At 46.9% G+C, this 18,136-nt stretch overlaps 2 protein-coding genes across 11 annotated transcripts in view; one reads left to right on the top strand and one right to left on the bottom strand.

Moving 5' to 3' along the window:
* The window catches only part of LOC310702673 (L-gulonolactone oxidase), a 52,111-nt gene extending 42,836 nt beyond the window's left edge, over window positions 1-9,275 (top strand). The window contains exons 9-12 of the mRNA XM_083494645.1: window positions 1,949-2,098; window positions 3,495-3,659; window positions 4,162-4,252; window positions 7,672-9,275. Of these exons, the coding sequence (XP_083350771.1) occupies window positions 1,949-2,098; window positions 3,495-3,659; window positions 4,162-4,252; window positions 7,672-7,800 (535 nt within the window). The 3' untranslated portion in view covers window positions 7,801-9,275. The remainder of the gene's footprint in view (window positions 1-1,948; window positions 2,099-3,494; window positions 3,660-4,161; window positions 4,253-7,671) is intronic.
* Window positions 1-18,136, bottom strand: part of FBXO16 (F-box protein 16) — an 810,609-nt gene that overhangs the window by 775,285 nt on the left and 17,188 nt on the right. For 3 of the 10 annotated variants that reach the window (XM_083494597.1, XM_083494601.1, XM_083494604.1), the window contains exons 7-9: window positions 15,452-15,608; window positions 11,908-12,133; window positions 8,468-10,041 (exon numbers count right to left, since the gene is read on the bottom strand). In XM_083494597.1, coding sequence (XP_083350723.1) covers window positions 9,929-10,041; window positions 11,908-12,133; window positions 15,452-15,608 — 496 coding nt within the window. In that variant the 3' untranslated portion in view covers window positions 8,468-9,928. Of the gene's footprint in view, window positions 1-8,467; window positions 10,042-11,907; window positions 12,134-14,920; window positions 14,966-15,451; window positions 15,609-18,136 lie in introns of those variants that run through there. The other 7 variants (XM_083494598.1, XM_083494602.1, XR_014523566.1 and 4 more) reach the window with 4 other exon arrangements.

The raw sequence follows: 18,136 nt of genomic DNA, 5'->3' as shown, positions 1-18,136 counted from the left end.
GCTTGGTGGGAGGTTGAAGGTCAAAGGCTGGCAAATGAAGCTTGCTGACTTACAAACACACCCTACGTTCAGAATCTCATCTTTGGCCTGAAACTCTGTCTGGTCCTTCCATTATTCCAGAGCAAGTTAGGGGGGCAATGTGTGCAGTTGTTCTGCCATCTTGTGGGCAGCAGCTGAAAGGACACACTCTCTGGCGTTGGTTTGGGAGAGAAAGCCACAAATTCAGAAGCCATTGACCCCAATGGCCTTATAACTGTTGGCGGGTGGTGGTTTCCTGCAAGATGCAATCACAGATTGACTTAATAGGAAGGTGCACCAGGAACCAGCAAGTCAAACTCCTGTGGCGTTTTATTTTATGCAATAAATGTGGGCTGTTAAAACATGGGTGCTTCAAGCATTGTACTGAGGCAAGAAGGAGCAAGAAAGAGAAGTGTCATTGTTTTGAAGACGTTGACTGAAGACGGGAGGGAGTTCCATAGGTTAACTATGCTAGGTGGTCCAAGATTATTGCAGTAGAGTGTGTGCAAAATCTACTAGATATGCAATCGAAAGCATCTGTCTCTGAGCTGCAGAAGCAGCGTGGAATTCATTCTGCTGGAGAAGCTGTGTGCGAGCAAAGGCCTTGCTTTGGCATCAACAGCGTCTTAGCAGCACCGTCTGCAAAGAGGCTACCGCTGGTAGCTGACTCACCCCCCTAGTTGCTAAGGAAAAAGCTGCCAGGGGGCTTCTGCAAGGGGAGGTGGGATGCCCTTGAGGCCCCTCCTCATCCTAGAGGGCACTGCTCCCATCAAAGCACATAGTTAAACTATGGAGCTCCCTGCCACAGGAGTCAGTGATGGCCACCAACTTAGATGGCTTTAAAAGAGGATAGGACAAATTCGTGGAGGAGGAGAGGGCTATTGGTGGCCACTAGCCATTCTGGCTATGCTATGCCTCCACGGTCAGAGGCAGAAATGCTTTTGAATACCAATTGCTGGAAACTACAGGAGGGAAGAGGGTCCTTGTGCATGAATCCTGTGTTGTAAACAAAAATCTGCCCTTTTTCCCCTAATGGGGTACCCAAGAGCCCATATAGAGTCCTTACGTAGGTTCCCTATTGCTAGGAGAAAATAACAGAGGCCAACCAGAGAATATTGAGAAGCAAAGCAGCCAGTAAGCCTGATCTTTATTGATCTGTTGCAACAGGGTACTCCCTCACCACAACGAAGGAGGGAGGAGGAACCCAGAACAATGGCACGCAAGGCCTTATATAGACATTTTAAATTCCCTGCCCTGGAGCTCCAGACCACCCCTCCATACATCATACATATATCACAGAAGGGGTGTAACCTAAGACCACCCCCCAGATACATCATACGTACATCACAGAAAAGGTGGTCTACAGCAGAAATCTGAGTGCATTGTTTATCTCGTTTGACAGGTTACCTGTTAATGGTCACTTGATTGGATTGCCTGGGGAGCCTGGCCAGTCTTTGTAATGATAAATAGCCTGAGCCAGGTCACAGCCTCACACCCTATTCATATCTTAAATATGCCCTTAAGACAGGATTTGTGAAGGAAAAGACAATGGGGAGGCTTTTCCATTTTCCTTTGACCTTGCAGAGAAAACATTTGGTCAGTTTGGGAATCAAAAATGGTTTCAGGTCAGTCTTCCTGTGCTGATCTATGTACGTGCTTGGTTGGTACACTTATGAACATTTAACATATATCTAAGACCTCAAAATTCCTATCACGCTTGCTTGTGGGTTTCCCACGGGTATCCGGCTGACCAATGGCCTGATCCAGGAAGCTCGTCTTAGTTTCTTATATACAGGCACAATCCCAGCTACTCTCAAAGGGGGAGAAGGAAGGGTCAGCCCATGTTCCCTGTATCCGAATTCCCACCCACCTCAGATTTCTGCCCATCTGACTTCCACCTTGTTCTCTCCTCCTCTTCCTCCTCCATCAGCACATTCCTGCCCAGCCTGGTTCCCTGGATCAATTGCTTCTTCTTCTGGCTCCTCTTCACCGGAAAAGTGGAGAACGTCAACTTGAGCTACAAGATATTCAACTACGAGTGCCGCTTCAAGCAGCATGTGCAGGATTGGGCCATCCCCATGTAAGCTGATTTGACCTTGTGTATGGAGGGTTGGAAGAATAGGGCTGGTTCCAGGATGATCAGGGCTGGGGTGGGTTTTCACGTGTGAAATTCAGGTTGTAGTCGTCTCTGCAATTTGAATGATGTTGTGGGTTTGGGGCACCAGTCTGCATGAAGCCCTGAGTGTCTTCAAATCCTTGGGGTCCTGTACCCAGGTAGTGTTAGAATCTAAGAAAGGAGGTTGCTGGACAAGTTTCTTTGTTAGGCAACGACCTTAGCTGGCCACTCAAATATCCTCATCAGCATCCCAAAAGGAAGAGCCAGGTTGCTATAACTAAGTGATGGGGCCCTTTGGGATAATGGGGTGGCGGCTTCCCTCCACCCCCTCACTTAGCTGCTAGGTAGGAGAACATGAGTTTTGGGGTGTGAGATGAACTGGAAGCTGGAAACACAGAGATTTGCTTGCTTAGTGTTGGAGTCATAGCTGTGTCCATGGAGAAGCAAGATCTGTTGGGGTGTCAATGCTCTGAGCCCCTTCATCTTTGGCTCTGGTAGGTAAAGGTAAAGGGACCCCTGACCATTAGGTCCAGTCGTGGATGTCTCTGGGGTTGTGGCGCTCATCTTGCTTTACTGGCCAAGGGAGCCGGCGTACAGCTTCCGGGTCATGTGGCCGGCATAACTAAGCCACTTCTGGCGAACCAGAGCAGCACACGGAAATGCTGTTTACCTTCCCACCAGAGTGGTACCTATTTATCTACTTGCACTTTGACGTGCTTTCGAACTGCTAGGTGGGCAGGAGCAGGAACCGAGCAACGGGAGCTCACCCCGTCGTGGGGATTCGAACCGCCGACCTTCTGATCGGCAAGCCCTAGGCTTTGTGGTTTAACCCACAGCACCACCCGCGTCTCTATGTATGGGTAGATAAAACCAAATATCCTAAAAACACCACAGTCTGTGCTGACCAAGGAAACAGAACCTGGGTAAGCACCGGGAACCCCTGGAGTCTCTCACCACTTGGAGATTGGGGTCGGTGTGCAACAATATATTTAACTAACTCAGTAGTCAGGGTCTTGCTCTTAATATAAAGCAGGCAAGACAGTGAGCAATGCTGGAAGGCAGCTGCTCTGGAGCAAGGATAGGGGCCTCATCTCTGGTTCTGACAGGAGGACCAGGGATTGGCTCCTTCAGGACCTTGGAGAGTTCCCAAGGGAAGAAAGGGACTTCCCCAAAAAATGATCAAAGCCCATTTGAGTGTCTTAAGCCAGAGATGGAGAACCTTCATCCTGGGTGCCACAAATCTCCAGGCCGGCAGTTTACCGCAGTTCCTTGTGAAAGGGAGGGAGGCATTGACCGTTACACCCATTTGGGTGCACAAGATCTCCACGGCGTTGGGTCTTTTCGTACAATCTCCTCACAGTGAGAAAACGAAGGAGGCTCTTTTGGAGCTGAAGGAGGTTCTGGAAAGCAACCCCAAAGTGGTGGCCCACTACCCAGTGGAAGTGCGCTTCACCCGGGGAGACGACATCTTGCTGAGCCCCTGCTTCCGAAGGGACAGTTGCTACATGAACATCATCATGTACAGGTAAGAGGAGTCGGGTCCAGGCGGGTCCAGGCGGGTTGCCTGATGGATAAGCCTACTGCTGGCCTCTAGCAGTGATGGCTGTTCTCTGCCTTCACGGTCAGAGGCAATAGCGCTTCTGACTACCAGCAGCAAGAGGAAAGAGGTCTCTTGTGCCCGGTTTCTGCTTGTGGACATCCCACGGGCATCTGGTTGGTGGTGGTGAGGACCAAGATGCTGGACCAGAGGAGCCTAACAGTGGATCAATGAGGCAGAGGCTAAATATTAGCGATCGGGCAGCCGATGTCCTCAGGCTTAACATCTAAAAGGCATGACCCCAAAAGGAAAAGGGCTTGGCAAGGAGGAAAAACTCTTCCTTGGTAGGCATTCCTGTAACGGCCATCTAGAATGGAAACATTTGGAGACAAGCTCTGGAACTCCCATTCAGCGCCCATCAGAACTGAAGCTCAGCTATGTTGTTCCACAACGGAGAGTAAAGTTCAGCTTATTTTTTTATCCCGTTCAGGCCCTATGGGAAAGATGTCCCGCGCCTTGACTACTGGCTCGCCTACGAGAGCATCATGAAGAAGGTTGGAGGGAGACCTCACTGGGCAAAGGTACGAAGGTGGGGGCAGCGTTCATAGAACTGTAGAGTTGGAAGGGATACCCAAAGGTCATCCAATCCAACCCGCTGCAGTGCAGGAATCACAGCTAAAGAATCCCTGGCAGATGGCCATCCAATTTCTGTTTAGAAAGCTAATAATAATAATAATAATAATAATAATAATAATAATAATAATAATTCTACCCCGCCCATCTGGCTGGGTTTCCCCAGCCACTTTGGGTGGCTCCCAACAGAATGTTAAAAACAGAATAAAGCATCAAACATTAAAAACTTCACTAAACAGGGCTACTTTCAGATGTCTTCTAAAAGTTAGGTAGTTGTTTATTTCCTTGACATCTGATGGGAGGGCATTCCACGGGGCGGGTGCCACCAGCAGGAAGGCCCTCTGCCTGGTTCCCTGTAACCTCAGAACGATGGGGGTGGAGATGCTCCTTCAGGTATACTGGGCCGAGGCCGTTTAGGGCTTTAAAGGTCAGCACCAACACTTCGAATTGTGCTGGGAAACGTACTGGGAGCCAATGTAGGTCTTTCAAGACCGGTGTTATATGGTCTCGGCGGCCGTTCCCAGTCACCAGTCTGGCTGCTGCATTCTGGATTAGTTGTAGTTTCCGGGTCACCTTCAAAGGTAGCCCCACGTAGAGCGCATTACAGTAGTCCAAGAGATGAAGGCGAGTCCACCACCTTCTGAGGGAGTCTGTTCCACCGTTGAACAGAAGTTACCATCAGAAAGTTCTTCCTAATGTTTAGTCAGAAATCTCCTTTCTTGTATTTTGAATCTGTTGCAAGAAAGGAGGTTCTGACTAAATATTAGGAATAAGTCCCGTTGAGTGCAAGGATTTCCACCTGCAATGGGGTTTTCTTCCCCTCACCCTGTGCACATCCTACACCCTCCCCAAATCTGCTCTGGAGGGTTGGGGGAACCACTTGGACCTACCCCACTAGTCCTGATCTGCGGAAAAGGAGATCATAAATAACAATGATAATAATTAGTATTATTATTATTATACAGAAGGGTGGGGGCAGGGGAAGATGGTGTTCTTTTTTATGGACTGAACCTTAATTTTTGCACATTTATTCAGTGAGGTGTCTTAATTTTGGGGTGTGAGGAATTCAAATCAGCTATTTTTGTGCTTGGACAACATTTAGTTTGGTACATTTATGTTTGATGGAAAAGCACATACAGTGGTACCTCGGGTTAAGTACTTAATTCATTCCAGAGGTCCGTTCTTAACCTGAAACTGTTCTTAACCTGAAGCACCACTTTAGCTAATGGGGCCTCCCGCTGCTGCTGCGCCGCTGGAGCACGATTTCTGTTCTCATCCTGAAGCAAAGTTCTTAACCGGAAGCACTATTTCTGGGTTAGCGGAGTCTGTAACGTGAAGCGTATGCAACCCGAGGTACCACTGTAAACTGCTTTCAGAACTTCTAAACATTTCAGGTGATACTAAAGAATAACAATATTAATAAACACTACAATTGCAAGTACCTGGCCATCATTTTTAATGATTTCTATGCAGTTTCACACACATTTTACTTACCGAGCAATACTTAATTATATTAATTTAACCGAAATATCCTTTTTATTCCCAAGTCATGTTACAACTTTTTAGCACCCCTCATTTCAGGAGGTTGAAAAATTCAACACTCCCTAGAGGAGGTTGCAGCTGGGGAAGGAATAGTAAAACCTCCTTGTTCGCTGTGGCCTCATACACAGACCAAAAATTTTAAAATATCACCATCCCACAGCAACTAGGCTTTGTAATAAACCTCTGTGGATGTCAATGGGATTCTTTTTGACGCCCCAGTGGTGTAAAAGAACAAAAGAGGGGAGGCAGATGGGCAGAAGAGGGAGTCGAGAACATGGAATAAATACAACCCAGGTGGTTAAGAAAGCCCAAAAGAGACTCCATCTCCTCAGAGTATTGCAAAAGAACGATGTCAATCAACATCTGATGATCTCCTTCTACCGGTCCACAATAGAAAGTGCCCTTTCATACTGCATCACGGTGTGGTACGCTGGTTTGACATCATCTGATAGGAAGTGCCTACAGAGGGTGGTGAATACAGCACAAGATGTTACGGGCTGTCCCGTTAATCCGCTGGATGAAATACAGTGATACCTTGGGTTAAGTACTTAATTCGTTCCAGAGGTCCGTTTTTAACCTGAAATTGTTCTTAACCTGAAGCACCACTTTAGCTAATGGTGCCTCTTGCTGCTGCTGCGCTGCCGGAGCACGATTTCTGTTCTCATCCTGAAGCAAAGTTCTTAACCCAAGGTACTATTTCTGGGTTAGTGGAGTCTGTAACCTGAAGCGTATGTAACCCAAGGTGCCACTGTAGCGGAAAAACGTTGCCTCAGGAGAGTGAGGAAAATTCTCAGGGATGATTCACACCCTGGCCTGCACTTTCTTGATCTCCTGCCCTCTAGCAGAAGATATAGAAGCCTGATTAGTCGCACCAACAGGGTAAAGAACAGCTGCTATCCGTGGGCTGTTAGGCTGATGAATGAAAAGATAACAACAGGGCAACTGACTTTCGGGTTTGGTGGGTGTGCGTCAGTAAACGAGGGGAATTAAGACTAAGAGAGCTGAGTGGGGGGTGCTGGTGTAATCTCACTGTACACTAGCTGTACAAGTGACAATAAAGTATTTCAATTTCAATTGGTGTGTCTGTGAAGTGGCTGTGCCCCGCCCACTCTCAATATAGGCCCCACCCACTCTCAATATAGGCCCCACCCACTCTCAATATAGGCCCCACCCACTCTCAATATAGGCCCCGCCCACCACTGACATGCTGGCCCTGCAAGGTTTCCGACCAGGGAACATGCCTCTCGGACTGAACAGTCTCTCTTTTTTTAAAAATATTTATTAGATTTTCACAAATTATAAAGACACACACAATACAGTATACAATACAAACATACACACACACAAACAAACTAACATGTATAATTTCAAATCCTTTCTTTTCTTGAAACTTACTTCTCCGACTTCCCCATACCTCCCCTTTCTGCATTCCAATTTCCAAATTTGTTTCAGCAAATCCTCCCCCTTAATGTTATCTAATTGTTTCCTTTTCTTTTCTTTTACTTAAACTTTTACAGCTGTAATCCCTTACTTCTATAATCACAACATTTTAACACTCATTAATTTTACAATATTTCTTAAGATAAATTTTTAATTTCTTCCAATCTTCTTCTGCCGTCCCTTTCCCCTGGTCTCGGATTCTGCCAGTCATTTCAGCCAGTCCCATATAGTCTATCACCTTCATCTGCCATTCTTCCACAGTGGGTAGATCTTGTGTCTTCCAATACTTTGCGATGAGTATTCTTGCTGCTGTTGTAGCCGACCCGATACAGACCCACACAGAGGGAGGAAGGGCACTTCCGTAAAACCGGTTCTCTGCCCACAGGCCCACACGTGCACTCGGAAGGACTTTGAGAAGATGTACCCTGGCTTCCAGGAGTTCTGCTCCATCCGGGAGAAGCTGGACCCCAGAGGGATGTTCCTGAATGCCTACCTGGAGAAGGTCTTCTACTGAGAGGCGACATGGAGAAGTTGGTGGTGGCGGAGGAACCTCTCGTGTGGGCTGTGGCTCCCAAAGTGGGTGGCAGTAGCGCCCTCTTGGGGGTGGTGGGATTATCTGGGGGGGCACTAAGAGGTAAGGGGGAAGAGGTGACTATCACTGGAGGTGACTATCTGGAAAGCTGGCATTGCTGGATCAAGTCCATCCATTTCATTGTATTCATTGTTTTCAATTGGATTTTGAATAAATGCACAGCTGTTACTGTTTGGAATTTTATTGCCTTATCATCTTCCTTAGAAGGTCGTGCAAACCACTATTCTGAATAATGCTGTCTAGAGCGTAGGGGGCACTGGAGTCTATGGAACTAAGGGGGCAGTGACCCTAAAAAGTTTGGGGATCCCTGCACAAGGGGATTCTCCAGTGGTTGGTGTCATGATGGATGGGGGACGCTCCTTCCCCGAGATTCTGGCAGCCAAACGAAGCTACCCAAAAGGCGAATTATTTTCAGGACTGCCGAATACATTTAAATGTTCTTTTGTTTCCCAGATTAGAAGGCTTAATTATACAGCACAGTCCCACACTCAGTCCCCTGCTCAGAAGTTTGAGTCATGGTGAATTCAATGGGGCCAACTTCCAGGTAGAGCTAGGACTGCAGTCTAAGAGAGGAAATAAAATCCAAATGTAACAGCAGGGAAATTGATTTATTAGGACCAACTGAAAGGCTCACAAAGAAGTGAGCAAGCCCTTGAGACCTCTCCATCTGGCTATGCAGTAAGCTTAAAGGGGGTGGAGAGAAACAGATGTTGCTGAACGCATATAGAATCATAGAATTTTACGAGTTGGAAGGGACCACCAAAGGTCATCTATTCCAACCCCCTACAATGCAGGAATCACAGCTCAAGGATCCCTGGCTGATGGCCATTCAACCTCTGCTTAAAAACTTCCAAGGAAGGAGACTCCACCATCTTCTGGGGAGTCTGCTCCACTGCTGAACAGCTCTTATTTTCAGAACAGTATTTCTATTCAGTTGGAATCTTCTTTCTTGTAACTTGAATCCTTCGGATCAGGTCCCACAGCAGCAGAAAACAGGCTGAAGCTGCGTCATCCCAGATTTCACCAATGGCAAGAGGACAAAGAAGCAGGGCTGCTTTTTCCCTCGGGAAAGATAAAAGCCAAGGAAGTAAAATATGTGAACGTTTCTTTACAGTGCTAATTGGATTTGTTAATTTTGGATTTCTTTCTCTGTCTCCCCACTCCCCAGGAATGCGCCAGCATAGTTACCTGCAAACTTTCCCTAAACGCTCCGTTGAAGGGTGGAGGTGAGGGGTCACCTGAAATGTGTGTTTAAGGTTGGAGACTCCCCCAAGCACACAGAAACTACTACCCTTTATTTTTTTTTAGGTGGACCCAGTTTGCTGCCAAACAGATAGGCCCGAGACCATCCATATGTCATCACAGTGTACAGGGTTTATAAAGTCTCTGCCCCCAAACCGCTTACAGTCTCAATGTTGATAATGGGCGAAAACAAGAAAGGGTGTTTATGGAAAGGAGGGAGAGGGACGAGCGTGAGCGTCACACTTGCTACTTTGGCATAGGCCATTTTGTTTCATCATGTTCTTACCGTTGATTATGTTTCAGCCACCTACTGGAACGAAATCCTCCCTTTGAGTTCTTTTCCTCTTTATGCAATAACTCAAAGTTGCCAGTAACCATTACGAAAACCGAGTCTGCTTGATGCTGCAATCCTATAAATGCTTACCAAGGGAGTAAGTCCCCTTGAATTCAGTGGGACTTACTTCTGAGTAGATATGCATAGCACTGCACTGTTGCTGATCATCAGTTCCACAACAACTCGATGAGGTAGACCACCACCATTCCCATTTTACAGCTTGGAAACTAAGGCTGAGAAATAGTGCCTTGTCTAAGGCCACGTACAAAGTTCCTATCTGAACAGTATTTTTTTTAAAAAAAAAAATCCAGGTCCATTGGTTAGTCATTGGTTAGTCGACCATGGAAATGCAGACATGATAAATCCACACGATTCTTAATCCTTGTCCAAAGAGCCCCTTTTCAGAAAGCTGGGCTCATAGGTCTGGGAACACGATTGTAACCTGCAACGACATCTGTCTTTCCCTTGGGGAGATTAATTCAAGTGTGTTGCTTTGAAAAGTCTCTTTTCTCCACCCTCCTGTTCTGCATCAGATCCCATGTCTGACGGGGGAATTTCCCAGGGCTGGCTTTCAAAGAGTGGAGATGCTGGAACAGGTAGACAAAATGGAGTAGTTAATGTCAACAGCGAGAAACTAAAAGGAAACAGCCCCTTGCAAAATTAAACCTGGCATTGACATTCTTTCAACCTATCTGTATTGCAACGGAGGCTTGTCTTAAGATACGAGGGTGGGGGTGGGGCACCTGGGTACATCCAGCAGTGCCTTCTCTCGCCCCCCCCAAACATGTTCAGATGATAGCAATAATAATAATAATAATAATAATAATAATAATAATAATAATTAATGACTTTGTAATGTTTGCTAGTATCCCAGAACACCAGTGATCTGCTCCAAAAGCACATAGCAGAATTTGGCTAGCCTGTTGCTCCAGTCTTTTAAACAAACCCTCTAACCTACAAGACAAAAAGAGAAGGAAATATATTAGCCTTGTTTCTTACCAAGTAATCCAGAATGCGGCAGCTAGACTGGGGACTGGGAGTGGCCGCCAGGACCACATAACACTGGTCCTGAGAGATCTGCATTGGCTTCCAGTACATTTCTGAGCACAATTCAAAGTGTTGGTACTGACCTTTAAAGCCCTAAACGGCCTCGGTCCTGTATACCTGAAGGAGCGTCTCCACCCCCATCATTCAGCCCGGACACTGAGATCCAGCGCCGAGGGCCTTCTGGCGGTTCCCTCCCTGCGAGAAGTGAGGTTGCAGGGAACCAGACAGAGGGCCTTCTCGGTAGTGGTGCCCGCCCTGTGGAACGCCCTCTCTTCAGATGTGAAGGAAATAAGCAGCTATCTTACCTTTAAAAGACATCTGAAGGCAGCCCTGTTTAGGGGAGTTTTTAATATTTAATGCTGTATTGTTTTTAACACTCGATTGGAAGCCGACCAGAGTGGCTGGGGAAACTCAGCCAGGTGGGCGGGGTATAAATAATAAATTATTATTATTACCGGCTACATTGGCTATCTGTAATAAGTTACGGATGCCAATGTAGGGGCCAAGTCTTGGTGTCGTTTTTAATTCGTAATTTTGCTTTGCCTATGGTTAAGACTGCAGCTTGTCACAGCTTTATTATTTCATCCAACTTGTCACGGCCAAATTTGTGCATGGTGATGAAGGGATGAGTTTCTGTGTAGTCAGTTTAAAACTGACTCACCCCCCCCCCTTTTCTTCTCAGCATTTCTAAAATGCATAAACTTGAGCCGTTGAGCAAATGCATAACAAGAACACAGCTCTCTCCTTTATCAGTCACGGGAAGGATGACCTTGACTGTACCAGTAGAACAGGGATGACACGTCTAGGTCTTATCTTATGTCCTGACCACACTGACGCACAGACATAGTCTGGGAACAGCGCCAGAGTGTGTTCTTGGAGATGGTGACCTCTTGCTCCAAGATAAGAGTAGGAACAGGAATATCCTTTTATGGTCAGAAGTACAGGAAGGAATACCCTTTTATGGTTAAGAATACCGGAGCAGGAACATATGTGATGTCAACCTGCATGTATAGGCTGACGTGGTTGGATTCCTGGGGAAGGAGGGAGAGGGTGCCTGGAGGATATATATACTGCATGAAATTTCTCATTTCTTTGGACTTGCTGTGGACTGACCACGCAAGTGCCTTTCTGCTGTTCCGGAGAGCAGAAATAAAGAAGTCTTTCTCTGAACCAACCCTCAGTGTCATTTGACTTCCTTCCTCCTATCCGGGAGCAACGCAGACCCAATCGCTGAACTCCAATAAGGCTACAGCGAGAGTGATACTGAACTTTTGTCTACAATTTCAGAAACTCGGTAGTAACAATAAAACAACAAAATGATGATGTGAGTGAAAGGGGGTTCATATTTTCAATGCTCACCCACCACCCCCACCCCACCATTACGTGAAATGACCGGGTTTACTGACTTGGAGAGCTTCTGCTTGTTCGTGCAAAGGCCTTCTTCCCCTTCTCGCTCAGCTGTGGGACTGGACCCTGGGCAGGCGCCGGCCGTATCCCAGCGTTCCACTGGGCGCTCTGGGCAAGGATCTTGGCCATTGCTTTGGTGGCAGGATAGCCCGCAGGGTGGTAAGTAGCCCAGTTGGGGCGAGCGGGGGCTTTTGGCTGTGAGCCAAGGTCTGCAGAGAGGGACACCTGGGGAGCAAGGCAGGAAAAAAGCAAGAAATGTACTTTCTTGTGGAGCTTGTGGACATCCGATGGAGGTGAATCATGGAAGATTCAAGGCAGACAAAAGATTTTACACAGAAGTAGACATTCGCACAGAAGTAGTTAAACTATGGGACTATGGGACTCGCTCCACCTAGATGGCTTAGACAAAATGATGGAGAGGGCCTTTGATGGCTCTGAGCCATGCTGGCTGTGCTGTGCTTTCACAGTTTGAGGCAGCAACACTACCAGTGACTGGAAACTGCAGGAGGGGAGAGTTGCTCTCGTGCTCGGATCCTGCTCACGGGTTTCCCACAGGCAAGGAGTTGGCTACTGTGAGAAAAGGACGCTTAACTAGATGGTCCAGCAGGCTTTTCTCATGTTCTTATGAGATTTAGAGGGATACGAATCTCCTGCGGTTTTGAATCTGTCAACAGAACCAGGAATTGCAATCACAGTCCCTGACCTAAAACCACACACACACATGGCTTGAATCATAACTTGAGTCACCACCCAAACTTTGCTGTTATCCAAATTCTGAGCAGGTAGGAAATATGCAGGAAGACAAAGCCACAGTCCTACACACATATACTTGGGGAAAGTCCATGAAACTCCAATAGGGGACTCACTTTCAGGTAAGTATCTTTTGTTCTGTTTGGTTTATGTAATTACAGTCAAACCTCGGTTTTCGAACATCTGGGCTTCCAAGCGCCGAAAACCCAGAAGTGAATGCTTCCGTTTTCGAACGCGCCTCGGAAGCCAAACGGCTCCCAATTTTCTCAATTTTCCCCATTGAACTTGCTGACAGCCCTTTGATCCTCGGTTTTCGAACGTTTCGGAAGTTGAACGGACTTCCAGAAAGGATTACGTTCTAAAACCGAGGTTCCGCTGTACTTTTTCAGCAAATTATTTATTAGCTGCATTGCGATAACGCTCCCAGGGTGGCATTCAATTAGGAGAATCCAAACAAAGCAATAAAATACAGCAAATTGCACTTATAAAAGCACATAGAAAGCAGCAATATGGATTGACGACAACTAAAAGCAGTATATGAGATGATGGAATGTCTGGGTGGTGTTTGGTTTGTTTTTTAACAAAACAGTATTTGCCTGGTATCAATGAGATATCAGAGGAGGCACCAGGCAGGCTTCTCTGGGGAGGAGAATCCAAACATAGGACTCCCCAGTCCCAAAGGCAGGCGGAATCAAGTAGCCTTTGGTTTTATTTGCAGAAACTGAGTTTCTTTAGGAAAGGAGCAGTGTGTGAGCAGGCCTGCCAGCCAGCTGGGAGACACACACACACACACACACACACTCGCCAGTTCTTTCAGCTGCCCTGGGTTAGCTGCAACTGAAGAATTTTAGAGCTATTTTCTTGCCACGGCTGAGCAATAAATAACATACCTGGAAGCGAGAGAGTGAGGACTTTTTACCCTGGAAAAAGGATTAGGGGTTGAATTTTCATAGAATCATAGAACTGTAGAGTTGGAATTTTAACCAAGCCCTACTCAAGAGTAGACCCAATGAAAGCATGTGGGGAATATTTTTGCATGCCAGAGCACTTTCACGGTGCGCTGAGCCCACACCCAAAATCCAAACCGCGTGATAACTAGGCCTTTGTTCTTTAACATAGAAAAACATCTCTTCAAACTTACTCAGAAATAAGTTCCGCTATGTCTACTTCCAGAACCTATGGGCATATGTTAATATATTAACCTATATTAATAAACATTTTCTGAAGAGATGTACAACAAATAGAAAAATATGAACAGTAAAATACGAATACTGTTTAAAAAGTAACAGAACATTGGGATGCCTGTTCAAAAATATGGCTAGGTCACTAACCCAGAAATGACTTGGGAAAATAAGGAAGTATTTGAACATGTGTTTAAAAATCAAAATGGAGAACTGCTCCAGATCACGGCAGAGCAGAGGCTGGGGGCGCATGGCATCACCAGGAAGGCTTCATCAGATGACCACAATGACCTTGCAGGGACCAGCTCCCACCCTGGTCCATGTTACTGGGCCCCTGCCAGGAAGCCAAACCCAGCGTGTTGTCTCTCCCCCAACCCAGGTACTTACTCCCAGGAAGTGGGCATACGAGTACAGCTTCAATCTGTTTGTTTAATCTCTTGTTTAGGGTGTTGGGGAAAGCCAGGGGCAATAAAACACTTACTCAGAAATCCATTCAGGCAATAAAGGCAGATAAGGGGCACAGCAGTCAACACTTCAACTGCTGAGCGGGAAAAGAATTTGCTTATTGGCTACAGTCTCCAAAATTAAAACTGAAGAAGAAAGTCTGGTCCCTCCGGCATGTGAAGGAGCGCTGTTGCTCAAGGCAGTAGCAGATCCTATATTTATGCAAAACTTCCATTAAAATCAAACTTCTGCACAAAGAGCAACAAACTCTTTGTTTTTTTAGGACAAGCCAAGCCATAATCATGAATCTTTAAGTGCTACCTTCACATAATTTTTTTTAAAGGGTGTGTTTGAAAAGAGTAATACGGGCATTTCTCATTTTGCTAGCATCCGAATTATGAGACCGGGACGGGAGACGCAGACAGTGGGTGAAAGGCAGACATTCATTTTAAGCGGCTTAAAAAGAAGCGACGTAATGATTGGCAGGGATCAACCTAAAGAGAAGGAGGTGAGCATGCAAGGGCTTAAAATGTCAGGGTCGCGGATGCCGTGTGACGGGACAGGCAGGGTCAGAGTCTCCCACCCCACCAGCAATGAGTGCAGCACACAAAGCACGGCTTTGACAGGCTCCCTATACCTGATTCCTGCACTCCTGGGTCCTTGTCAGCTCAGCCCCAGGCTGCTGGAGGACAAGGAAGCAAAGCACGTTGAGTTACAAGGTCCTTCCCAAAGGGGCAGAAATATGCAGCCGAAGACGCTCAGTCTGCAGTCGGATGCACCCTCGAGGCAAGCAAGGGAGCTCCACGGAGCTCAAACGCAGCGACCCACCTAAATAACTGCTAGGAAGCTGCCTCGGACCAGGTCAGGACACTATTGTGTGTTCTGACTGGTGGCGCCTCTTAGAGGAGAAAGACCAGAGACTTAACCTGGCACCTTCCGCATGCAAAGTGTGAGCTCTGCATCAAGGCTGCACAGCAGGACTGCAGAAGCACGAGGGCAACAACCATAACTGATGCTCCAAGACTGAACGCCAGCTTTGCTCAAGGTGCAGCCCTTAAGTGGCGGACTTAGGCAGCTAAGGACTCAAAAGGCAACGCAAGGCAGCGGGGCTTTGGGGAGGGGGCCACCACCATCAAGGCTGCTCCCTTCCTCACCAAAGGCTTCGCACCTCACCAAGTTTGCTGCTTAGCCCAGAAGGCTGACCACTTGGGATACTTGCCAGGGACTTTGCTTTTCGGAGTTTGTACGATGCACTGCTTGGTTTCCTTTTCTTCTGGAAGGCCGACTGACTCAGGTCTGGGGTGAGCCCCCCTCCTTTCTTCCTACTGCAGCAACAACAACAACAACAACAATAATATTAATAATAATTTATATCCCGCCCTCCCCAGCCGAAGCCAGGCTCAGAGCGGCTAACAACAATAAAAGTAACACAGCATTCTAAAATCAATTCATTCTAAAATCAATTCAAAATCAAATTAATGGCAACCATTGGGCTAGAGTTCTGCGAGGATTACCAAAGGAGGGGGTCAGACTGAGTCCAAACCAAAGGCCTGGTGGAACAGCTCTGTCTTGCAGGCCCTGCAGAAAGATGTCAAGTCCCGCAGGGCCCTAGTCTCTTGTGACAAAGCGAATGGGGGGGGGGAGAGCGAGATATTAAACAACGTTAAAAGGATTTCCCAGGACAGAGGCAAATCCCTTTTTGAAACACAAAAAAATGTATGGTCCTGAAGCTTGTTCTGCCACCTCTCATTTCAAAGACTGGAGCTGCAACCCTAAGCACAGCTACCCGGGATTGAGTCTGAAGTCCCAGGCTCCGATACAAGAGTGGCCTGGACTCAGAAGAATATATTTCTGAATCAATATGCATGATTGTGCTTCAGCGGGGCTAGTGCCCAGATATGCAGATATTTCAGCACTCAAAGAACCACAGAACTGTTGAGCTGGGAACCCAAGGGCCATCTAGTCCAACCCCCTGCAATGCAGGAATCACAGCTAAATCACTCAAAGGTTTCTGTAGATTTGCATCAGTGTTTCTCAAACTTTTGGACTACAACCCCCCAGCATCCCTAGCTAGCAGGACCGGTGGTCAGGGATGATGGGGGTCGTAGTCCAACCACAGCTGGAGACCCAAGTTTGAGAAACACTGATTTACATGAAAGCCACTATGGTATCATGGCTAGAGTGTTGGGCTAGAGCCAGGGAGAGGTGGGTTCGATTCTCCTTTCTGCCACCAAATTCAGTGGGTGACCTCGGGTCAGTAGCTCTCTTAGCCTAACGTATCTCACCAGGCAGGTTTTTGTGACAAAAAGTGTGAGAGGGAGAACTGCAGACACTACCCTAAGATTCCCGGAGGAAGAGTAAGCTAATTCTACTCAGGCAGCTCCTTATGTACATCCCATCAGTCTTGTGAAAAGTGAATGTCTTTCTGATCTATGCTCCTGGCAACAGGTTACTTTCCCAGAACAAGAAGACAGAAAAATGCTTGGCACTGTCATCTGCTCTCGTGAAAAATAATCTTCCTCCCTTCAGCCCACAAAACTCGCCCCCACGCCTCTCTAACGCAGCTCTGGGCTATGTTTGGTGGGCTGGGTTTTGAAAGACGTTCTGTTATTAAGGAAGAAACTGGGACTACTGAACACGTAGACCGCAGGATAGTTGGCATGTGTGTCAGATCTTTTCTCAAGACTTTATGCCAAGAGTAAGAGCAACAGACTAACCTGATCTCGTTTTTTGACAGAATTACAAGCCTGGTAGATGAAGGGAATGCAGTGGATATAGCCTACCTTGATTTCAGCAAGGCATTTGACAAGGTGCCCCATGATATTCTTGTAAAGAAGCTGGTAAAATGCGGTCTTGACTATGCTACCACTCAGTGGATTTGTAACTGGCTGACTGACTGAACCCAAAGGGTGCTCATCAATGGTTCCTCTTCATCCTGGAGAAGAGTGACTAGTGGGGTGCCACAGGGTTCTGTCTTGGGCCCGGTCTTATTCAACATCTTTATCAACGACTTGGATGATGGACTCAAGGGCATCCTGATCAAATTTGCAGATGACACCAAACTGGGAGGGGTGGCTAACACCCCAGAGGACAGGATCACACTTCAAAACGACCTTGAAAGATTAGAGAACTGGGCAAAAACAAACAAGATGAATTTTAACAGGGAGAAATGTAAAGTATTGCACTTGGGCAAAAAAAATGAGAGGCACAAATACAAGATGGGTGACACCTGGCTTGAGAGCAGTACATGTGAAAAGGATCTAGGAGTCTTGGTTGACCACAAACTTGACATGAGCCAACAGTGTGACGTGGGAGCTAAAAAAGTCAATGCAATTCTGGGCTGCATCAATAGGAGTATAGCATCTAGATCAAGGGAAGTAATAGTGCCACTGTATTCTGCTCTGGTCAGACCTCACCTGGAGTACTGTGTCCAGTTCTGGGCACCACAGTTCAAGAAGGACACTGACAAACTGGAACATGTCCAGAGGAGGGCAACCAAAATGGTCAAAGGCCTGGAAACGATGCCTTATGAGGAACGGCTAAGGGAGCTGGGCATGTTTAGCCTGGAGAAGAGGAGGTTAAGGGGTGATATGATAGCCATGTTCAAATATATAAAAGGATGTCACATAGAGGAGTGAGAAAGGTTGTTTTCTGCTACTCCAGAGAAGCGGACACGGAGCAATGGATCCAAACGACAAGAAAGAAGATTCCACCTAAACATTAGGAAGAACTTCCTGACAGTAAGAGCTGTTCGACAGTGGAATTTGCTGCCAAGGAGTGTGGTGGAGTCTCCTCCTTTGGAGGTCTTTAAGCAGAGGCTTGACAACCATATGTCAGGAGTGCTCTGATGGTG

The sequence above is a fragment of the Podarcis liolepis genome (genome assembly GCF_965112155.1).
Source record: "Podarcis liolepis genome assembly, chromosome: 3".
NCBI lineage: Eukaryota > Metazoa > Chordata > Lepidosauria > Squamata > Lacertidae > Podarcis > Podarcis liolepis.
Note: the sequence above shows the minus strand (reverse complement) of the source record. Positions and strands in the feature narration are given on the sequence as shown.